Here is a 10,454-nt window from a genome sequence, read left to right as displayed (position 1 = left end):
TGGTTGCTTAAATGTTGATGAACCTTGCCCAAGTATTTCAACAAGAAATCCCCATCAGAAATTGGTAAAATCCAACAGCCAACGTTGCAAAATCAGGTGAATTTGACGAGGAGTTCAAACTAAAGAGAAGCTTCTGAGTCGGAGAATGAACCTCAAATGGATTGCCTCTTCCGTTTTGGCTATAACTTAGGATTCGATTTCCGATGAATGAGCCCTCCAAGAAAGAACACATGCGAGGCTTTCTTGTAGCATTTCAATGATTCCAAGGGCCTGTGGAATCGTATCCTTGAGGTCTGTTGTTACATAAAATTTGAACAGGGAGTTTCTTAAGTTTTCCAAATGCAACCGAAATACTTCCCATTGAGGTGGTTAAAACTTGCATTCAAATTTTATGGATGATATTAGATGAAGTGGCATTGAGTTAACTTTGCTATCTTAGATTCATCGTTTATGAACTTGAATAGTGATGAGATGGGGTGGAATAATGGGGGCGGTGGGATTTTAGGGGTGAGACGGGAAGATTGCAGGATCGAAGAAAGTGAAGTCAAGAGTAAAATTGTCAATAAGTGTACATGATTGAAGAAAAAACACTCTTTTGAATAGTTTTGTAAAGCAGAACTATTTTTTGTATTTTTATTAACTAAAAAACATGGATAATTTTGAAAAGTAAAACCCAATTTTGAGTAATCATATTATTTTCCCAAAAAAAAAGTGAGCATGACCTACTTAGAAATGTGATTTATGATCTGCACGGTTCTTCTACCATGAGAGGGGAGAAACTCAGACTGCATGAGTGAGGCACAAGATGGGTCCCATGTACGGTATAAGTCTTGCGTGATACGTGGAGCGATGAATACGGACGATTGGGTCCCACCTTCTGCGTTTGATTTGCTGCTATATCTGTTCGGCTGCCCTTTTGGTGGGTAACTTTCGCCGCTGTACTACTAGTATGCTAGTGAGGACGACTTGTAACATTTTATTTCCCGCTCCTCTCTATCCCGGTCACCATTCGTCAAAATTCTAATAAAATCCACTTTAATCAAGCCTCCCCACCTCTAATAAAGTCCGCAGACCTGGAAGAAGAAAAAAAAATAAAGCCAACAAATCAAGGCCGCCTGTGACGGCACAACTTGGAATGGAAGCAAATCGGTTTCAGGACGTCTCTCCTTTATTCTTTTTTCAAGACTGGTTACCGAGCAATTTCAATTAAGACTCACCAATGTCTATGTCAAGAACTAGCAACAGGTGATTCAAGTAGTACAAAAAATTGATCCTATTTCTTGAGAGTTTTCCTCGTTAGTTATAGAGATGGCTGATAACTCTAGTGGTTGTGGATAAGTATGAACTCTGATTTTCTTAAAACCCTAGCTCAATTCTAGGTCTCAAAATTCAATTGAGGCCCAAACCAACCCTATCAGGTTCATGTCTATGCCCAACCTTGTTGGGTTCGTATCAACCCAAATCGGACCTAATTGACCCTAATTGGGCAAGGTTGGGCCAGGTTGGCACTAATTGGCCCTAATTTTTGTCAAGGTAGGACTAACTTTAATTGACCATGTTTTTACCATTTATGTCATATGCATTAAAAAATGATAATAAAAAAAACACTAATAGATCAAATGATCAATAACAACACAATAAAAATTATAAAGTGTAACACGACAATAAATGTTTAGGACACTTGACCATAAAAATCATTGATCGAAATTTCATTATTTTGAATAAAAGAATAGGATGAAAATCAGGGTCGGATTGGGCCGAGCCTAGGCCTTAACCCAAGCCTAACCCAACCCTACCCCGAGGGTTAGTGTTTTTCAACCCTTACCAGACCTTAGGGTTAGAAATCTAAGCCTAGGCTTTGTTCGAGCCCAGGGCGGGTTCAGGCCGTCAAGGCCAAACTTACACCACTAATTGTTGAGAGTCCCATGTTTGGTAAGTGACCATCTTTGGTAGGAGATCTATTGAGCTGTCGATGCAAGATCCTTGGGATCATTAGAAATTATCAAGGTTGTACTGGACATGCTGATGGGTTGTGTTGCGATGAAAACTGGCCATGTGATCTTCCTTGCAAGACTTGGTACTCCAAGCAAGACCTGCACAAGAGCTGACAAAGGAGAGTCGGGCTGACCCGACGGGGGACCCTTCAATGCCTAAGTCATATTTCCTTAACAACAGATACTCAAAAGAGTTTATTATGAAATGATCGATCCCCTTTTTTTGGGGTTTATCTTGATATTTATAAGCAGTGAATGAAGAGAGGCGGTTGAGAAGAGTCATATTTTGGCAAGTAGTTCACTCTTGTTAGGATAATTCTTGGAACAATCCTATTAGGTAATTGTTTCCTTATTTGTTAGGACATCTCCTAAAGGTAAGAATTGTTAAGCTAACGATAAGATCTGCTGAGTTGGCAATAAGTGATCCTTGAGATTTTCCCCACAATCGGTAGGATAGGATCAAACTCCTTAGAGAGGCGATCCAAGGGGTCAGCTCGGCCAATGATGACCCAAGGGGTCGAGTTTCCCAGCGATGACCTAGGTGGTCGGCTCGACCAAGGATGACCCAAGGGGTCGGGTTCCCAAGGATGACCTAGATGGTCGACTCGGCCAAAGATGATTCAAGGGGTCAGGTTTCTCAGGGATGACTTGGATGGTCGGCCCAGCCAAGGATGACCTAAGGGAGTGGCATTTTTACCCTCATCATAAGTCCCTTACTCTTGCAGGTCATGGTTCGTAGGTCAACTGGTAGGAGTTCGGTAAGCAAGGATTATGTGCTCGGATCAGGTTATGGATCTTCAATTTAGTGAAGACATATTTGTTACTTTTGATTTTTGTATAGTTGTCTTTTCATACCAACCTTCGAAATTGGGCCTTTGAGTGCTGACCACCAAAGACCCATTGGTTCGGTCTTTCCTACCTTAGAATGTAAGGTATTTGATGCCGAACTGAGGTTTGGTCTTGTCCGCTTTAGTGTGAAAGGTCTTTGTTCGAGCTGAGGCTCGATTTTGAGGTGTTCAGTTGAGGCTCGGGCTTGTGTGCCTTAGCGTGTAAGGTCTTGAGGTGCCGAGCCGGGGCTCAGGCTTGTGTGTCTTAATGTGTAAGGACTTAAGGTACCAAGCTGGGGCTCAGACTTGCGTGCATTAATGCCTAAGGGCTTGAGGTGTCGAGCCAAGGCACGGGCTTGCGTGCTTTAGTGCATAAGGGCTTGATGTGCCAAGCCAAGGCTCGGGCTTGCGTGCCTTAATGCGTAAGGTCTTGAGATGCCGAGCCAGGCTTGTGTACCTTAGTGCGTAAGGGCTTGAGGTGCCGAGCCGAGGCTCGGGCTTATGTGTCTTAATGCGTAAGGGCTTAAGGTGTCAAGCTGAGGCTAGATCTTACATGCCTTAATGCCTAAAGGCTTGAGGTGATGGCTTGCGTGCCTTAGTGCCTGAGGGCTTGAGGTACCGAGCCGGGGCTCGGCCTTGGATGCCTTAATGCATAAGGGGTTGGGGTGCCAAGCCAAGGCTCGGACTTTTCTCGTGGATGAAATATTCTTTTACAGCTTAGTTCAGGTCGGCCTTTCTTTTCTCATGAATGAGGTATTCTTTTGTCGACCATGGGGGTCGGCTCATCATTTCAATGTGGATGAGATATTTTACCGATCAGTTTGGGTTGGCCTTTATTTCCTCATGAATGAGGTCTTCTTTTGCCGTCCATTGATGTTGGCTCATCCTTTCATTTGGATGAGATATTTTATCGATCAGTTTAGGTTGGCCTTTCTTCTTCGGTGGAATGATTATCCCATTATGGATCGTGATTCTCACCTTTGCCCTTTTATTATGCTCAGCTCGATCTCATTGTTATGGATGAGGTGATCATCACACCGATAACCTTGTTCAGATGTTCAAGAATAGGCCACAATTGATTATTCGACTACTGTCACAGCTAGTTCCATGACTTGTTCATCCTCGCTTCATGAGATGTTGGTGTTGTAGCTTGCTAATGTCATTTCCCACATACGGCGCCAGTCTATTGCGGTAAAAATTGACCGGGTGATCTTCCTTGCAAGAATTGGTACTCCACGCTAGACTTGCGTAGAAAAGCTGATAAAGGAGAGCTGGGATGACCCGACGAGGGACCCTTCAATGCCTAAATAAGATTTCTTTAACAGATACTCAAGAGAGTTTATTATGAAATGATCAATCCCCCTTTTTGGAGGCTTACCTTTATATTTGTAGGTAGTGAATGAAAATGGGCAATTGAGAAGAGTCTTATTTGGTAAGTAGGTCACTCTTATTAGGATAACTCTTGGAAGAGTCCTATTAGATAACTGTTACCTTATTTGTGATGATATTTCATAGCGATAAGATTTGCTGAGCTAGTGATAAGATCTGCTGAGCTGGCAATGAGTGATCATCGAAATTGTCCCCGCAATCGCCAGGATCTGATCAGACTCCTTAGGGAGGAGATCCAAAGGGTTGGCTTGGCTAAGGATAAGTCAAGGGGTTTGCTCGGCCAAGGATGACCCAAGGGAGTGGCATTTTTACCCTCATTAGGTTGACTGGTGAAGAATCCCAGGATTGGCAAGTGATCGTCTTTAGTAGGAGATCCCTTGGGATAGTTTTATTAGGAAACTAGTTCATGGGTCGGTGAGTTAAAGATCGAATGAATCTCATAGAAGAGTCCAGATAAAGCAAGTAATCTCTTAGAGATATTGCTTATTTGTGCTTTAAGGATAAGGCTTGCTGAGCTGGTGGGAAGATTTGCTAAGCTGTCTGCGCAAGTTCCTTGGGATCGTGCCACGACTCTCAAGATTGTCTTGCAATTGTCAGGATCGTATTAGACATGTCAATGGGCAACTTGGAGTGTTAGACATGTCAATGGGCAACCTGGAGGGTCCGACATGTTGATGGGTGAGCTGGTGTAGGGATGTCAATCGATCGGGTTGGACCCGACTAGGCCTATACGCTTAGACCATGACCTACCTATTTAAGGAATGAGTCGGGCTCGATCGGGTTCTAGACTTTAACCAGGCTTCTTCTAACTGGGCTAATTGGTTATAATCATGCCTTAAACCATCTTTAATTGTGTTAAATTTAGGATACTTTAATATATTTTACTAAATCATCAACAATTTAAAAAATATACTATGAGTAATTATATTCAATAATCGATAAAAACATCAATACATACCTATTCTATCCGAATCAAAATATACATATAAATGGTCAGGCTAAACATGTCAGGCCGAGTCGAGCTTGTACATAGTCTGACGGATCGAGTGCCTATCGAGCTTACCCTCTTGAACCGTGTATTACCTATTTTATAAACTGACCAAACTCAGCCCAACATGTTTAATAATCGACACAGGCAGGACCGGTCTTTAAATGATCAATGTGAGCTTGGGATTGAGACCCGTAACCTGGAGAGTCAATCCCCTTGATGTTTCATGTAGGCCAGCCACGTGTAGGATTTAGCTGGTCATTATTTCTCTCACCGTGTATTATTATTATTTTTCTTTAAAATAATGAAAAATGATTTCCTTGATAGTACTCCCCTCCTTATATGCACTTTTCCAAAAATAAAACCCTTGCTTTCCTAATATAACGTGCGATGTTAATCTCTTAGTAAAACCAAAACCCTAGGGGTATTTCGGTCCAAATGATATTGAAATAAATTCGAAATCAAATAATATTTTTAAAAACTAATTTCTTTGTGATTTAAAGGGACGAATAAAATGACGCTTTGGTTGGTGACAGGATTGCCACATAAGCATTAATTGCAGTATCATAATTCCGTCTCTTACCCCTGCCTCTGTTGTAGTCCTCAGTCCTCACCCCATCCACCATAAGTAGACCCCCTCCTTTCTTCCGCTTCACCACATTTTTCTCAAGCTCTCAGATTCTCCGCTTCTCTCTTCCTCTCGCTGCCTTGCTCGGAGTGCCGGTGGTGAAATAGAAATGTCCTTAATAAGCGTCGTTTGTGTAGTTTCACTTCTCTCTTACTTAGTGCTCGTCGATGCACGCATTCCCGGAGTTTTCGGAGGCGGGCCATGGCAGAATGCCCATGCTACTTTCTACGGCGGCAATGACGCCTCTGGAACTATGGGTATGTGAGAGAAACAAGCGTAAACTTTACTGTTTCTTATGTACATTATTCTTCCTCTGTTGGTCACGCGCTTTCCGGCGTATCTTCAGATTTCCCGTCCCTATTCTCTGCTACGCTATTTTTAGTAACTCTCTAGGCACACATTTCCTGGGATCTCTTCAGATTTCTGTCCACTTTTTTTTCCGGCATATTTTTCACATTTCTGGTCCTCTGTTTCCGACTATTCACCGATTCTTCACATTGCCGGCCTTGTTTTTTGTTCTGATTCTCGGAAATCGAGTCTCTAAGTGCAGCACCGAAATCTCCTGGCCTTTAGTGGTTAAAATTTTTCGGTGCGTTCTACTGGCGACCAGGAACATCTTCCCCTGTTTCCAACCGTGGGAAATCCCTGTCGATACCCCCATTTATGAACCCTCATAACTAAGCTATGATTTCTTACCGGTAACTTCGTTTTTGCTCTAGATATCCTGCATTTCCTCCGAAAATATGTCGAGTGTACGGGGCTGAATCCAATTCCTAAAACCCTTCTCTGCTTCAGTGATGAAGTTCTTTATCAAGCCTTTCCCACAAGCCTCCTTCTACGCCAATTACAGGGCAATTAATTGACTAACCTAACTACCTAATGTATTCTCTGCATCAAACCATGGGCTCATGTTCGTTCGCTGTGTGTGTGCAGGTGGAGCATGTGGGTACGGAAACCTCTACAGTCAAGGATACGGTGTGAACACCGCGGCATTGAGCACAGCCCTCTTCAACGATGGATTTAGCTGCGGTGCGTGCTTCGAGATTAAGTGTGCCGATGACCCCAAATGGTGTCACTCAGGCAGTCCCTCCATCTTGATAACTGCGACCAACTTATGCCCACCTAACTCTGCTCTCCCAAGCGACAACGGTGGATGGTGTAACCCTCCTCGCCCACACTTCGACCTCGCCATGCCCATGTTCCTCAAGATAGCCGAATACCGTGCCGGAATCGTCCCCGTCGCCTTTCGCAGGTGAAAGCCCTTTTAATTCGCCTTGTTCTGACGCTTGTGGGTGACTTACCCCGTTTCTTGCTTTTCTGGCCACTGTACGTCCACTGGATGGGACCCAAGTTGACTCTAAAGCCCATAATCTTCTCTATTAATGACTCTCGGTGTCCCCTTCTGTAACTGCCCTTTTTCGGGGTTGGTTGGGACGGACATTCTCGCTTTTATCCTTCTACTTTCGGTGGGGTTTGTACTATTCCCTTAATTCGGAGGAGTGAGGATGAATGAAACGGCCCCATCGAAAACCGCCTTCTTGGCTTTTCGCCTTAGAATACTTACGGAAAACCGGGGTAATAAAGTCATTATACCGACATATACGGACTGGTCGTATCCAAGGGTGTTTCAGTCATTTAACATGTGGGGGATTTTACCGTCAGACTCTGATTATTCACTCAGGAAGAAAACCCGGAGATGCACTTTCCCATGCGCATGTTTGGCAACTTTATTATTATTATTATTGTATTCCTGTGGTAGTAAATCAGAAACGTAGGCTACTTTAGTGGGGCCCATTGGTGGGTTCTCATTCATCAATGCGTAAAAGGATTCTGATTTAAAGCTCTAAACCAGTCCATAGCGCTCTCGTGTAAATACGCAGAAGCACGGTACCCAAGGCAGTCTTGGACTTTTTTCTTGGCCCGTAATCACGGGGCGGGAATTACGGTCTCAGTTAACTGATAAAGTGGAATGCGTGTGTATTACGCAGGGTGCCATGCAGGAAGAGGGGAGGAATAAGATTCACCATCAACGGTTTCAGATACTTCAACTTGGTGTTGATCACTAACGTTGCGGGAGCAGGGGACATAGTAAAGGTAAGCGTGAAGGGTACAAGGACAGGGTGGATGCCAATGAGCAGAAACTGGGGCCAGAACTGGCAATCCAACGCGCCTTTGGATGGTCAAGCCCTATCTTTTCGGGTTACCGGCAGCGACCGTCGGACCTCCACTTCCTGGAACATCGCCCCTGCCAACTGGCAGTTCGGTCAGACATTCATGGGAAAGAATTTCAGAGTCTGATCATCTTCATCATCTCGCTTACCATTTCCTTTTTCTATTTTTGAAACTTCCCGCCTTAAACCTGGTCTTTCGTTACTTCTTTGGTGGCGCCATTTTAGATGCCTTGTTTTTTCTTAAAAGGGGAGGGAGTGTTTGCTTCTTTGTGTGGGTGGTATGAGAGTCATGACTTATGACAGTCTGTTTGGGAACTTTTTTTTATTTCTTCTAATTTTACTTAGTAAGAAGGGAAAGGGGTGGGAAAAGGTGTGAAATTTGGAAGTGGGAAAATTTGTGTAACGAAAACTGCAGTGTGGCTGAAGTGGCTGCAAGTGGGAAAAAAAATATAGCCCGCAGCTTGCATATATTTTAATCTTTCTTTATAGACAGAAATATAATATATGATATTTATGTGGTAAAATGTAATGTCCTTTAATGCTTTCTCTTACCGTTGGATGAATTATTACTACTTTTATTTGAGATGGTTGGTTTGTTTGGCATTTAAATTTCCATTAAAATGACCGAGCCTCCTAGTTTGGGTGTGTCGATTAGGGATAAAAAATAAAAAATAAAAAAAATAAAAAAATAAAAAATAAAGAGAAAAAATCTGGATTTCCAATCCGACCCGGATAAAAATTAGGGTTGACAACCCATATCTGCTTTAAGTCGGTGCCCATACGTTTTTTCGCACTACTTCATGTAGGACTCTGACTATGACTGTTGACGGATCTTTTTTCCTCCCGTTCACAATTACCAGTGACCAAATACCCCTTTCCCTAGATTACTTGGAATGTGTTAGTGGTTTTAAGTTTCCAGTTGAAGAGAGAATCTGTTCAGCCATTGTGATTTGAGGTTCTGATTCTTAGAATAATTAACTCCTTCCCTTGTAGTAGAAGGTCCAATTACTCTGTTTCAGTCCAATGAAAGGGTCAGGCCACCGATTATGTTAACAATTCTAATGCATTGGTTCTCAGCTGTTTGGACGCCCATGTCCAAAAGCCAACTATACAAATTTATATGTGCATTGATACCTAAAAAAATTGAAACAAACGGTTGTCAACAAAAGTTGTAAACTTTTTTTTATATTCCTTATTTTAGTCTTAAAAGTGATTTAACGCTGTAGGAGAAAATAGGACAGTTTTCCTTCACCATTCAATGAAGAAAAGCATAGTGTATCTCCCCCTTATTGTAGTATATTTTTGATGGGCCAGAAGAAAACTCAATTGTAAAAAATGTTTAGATTTTTGGACATGAAAAAATGAGAGAGTTCCTCAAGTTTACATTGTAGGGGGAATCTCCTATGTTAGACCAAAGATGACGCAAATAGCAATATCAATTACATCGCGGGTGTTAATGTAGGACCATAAAGTAGAATCGAATTGAAATCAACCTATTAAGAACTGGAATCAGTCCACCCATTAACTTATTGGTGAGTTTTAGATATAATTTTTAGAACCCATTTGTTTATTGGCACAGACAAGGTTTGGTCTAGGTTCCCAACAATTCCAAAATCAATAGACCAATTAAGAACTGTTGGAACTGGAACTGGAACCGGAACCGGAACCGTTTCAAAGTTAAAAGAGACACATCCCAAACCCTAATCAAATATAATTCAAGGTTTACCAGAAAAAAGAAAAAAATCATATATAATTCAAGGTTTATCAGAAGGTTTCAAGGGGTCGAATTGCTGCTAGAGGTTTAACTTCAGAGAATATTTTGATTTCGCATCTCAACAACCGAGTCAACTCATGATTAATATCTCGTGTGGGTCTGTAGATTTAAATCCAGGGGTAGTAGTGGTAATAGTACATTAAAAAAAAAAAATTTAATTAAGATGAACATGCACCTCCAAATGTGAAGAAGAAGAAGGTGGAATGTCATCATTTGAGTGGAAAAATAACCAAACCTTCTTCCCCACAACCCTTAAAAGCAAATTATTAAAAATGTCAAGTACTGAGTACTGAGGTGAAGTAGATGTTAGTTGGCAAACACTTACAGTAAAACCATATAAAAAAGCGTACGGTTAACGCCTTGTGAGGAACAGGGAATGATCAACCTTTGTTGCTTAAATCCCACCATATCACTGCGAGGGGGAGCCATCTTCCTTTTTACCGATCACGTACGTACCTGCAACTTACTCTTCAAAACATGTACACCATTGACATAGCTGACTTATTTAGGTAAGAATGTAATTAATATGAACGTTCCACCTTCCATTGGCTGTTTTAAATGGTCCGTATCAAAAAACGTTTCCCACAACATTAGGGTGGAAACTGCACCATGCAATAAAAGGGCAGGAGATGGATTCATAACATTTTATATGTGGAGAGATAGATTGAGTCAGTGTAGACCCA

At 42.1% G+C, this 10,454-nt stretch overlaps 1 protein-coding gene across 1 annotated transcript; it reads left to right on the top strand.

Annotated features, from left to right (window-relative positions):
• The first annotated feature begins 5,826 nt into the window (after positions 1-5,826).
• Positions 5,827-8,521, top strand: LOC122087223 (expansin-A6-like). Its single transcript, XM_042656282.1, has 3 exons — positions 5,827-6,083; positions 6,760-7,078; positions 7,815-8,521. The coding sequence occupies exons 1-3, from the start codon at positions 5,936-5,938 to the stop codon at positions 8,122-8,124; spliced, it is 777 nt and encodes a 258-aa protein (XP_042512216.1). The 5' UTR covers positions 5,827-5,935; the 3' UTR covers positions 8,125-8,521.
• Positions 8,522-10,454: the final 1,933 nt, after the last annotated feature.

This window comes from Macadamia integrifolia, chromosome 8, assembly GCF_013358625.1.
Source record: "Macadamia integrifolia cultivar HAES 741 chromosome 8, SCU_Mint_v3, whole genome shotgun sequence".
In the NCBI taxonomy this organism is placed as follows: domain Eukaryota; kingdom Viridiplantae; phylum Streptophyta; class Magnoliopsida; order Proteales; family Proteaceae; genus Macadamia; species Macadamia integrifolia.
The sequence above is the reverse complement of the archived record's forward strand: the minus strand, read 5'-3'. Positions and strand labels throughout refer to the sequence as shown.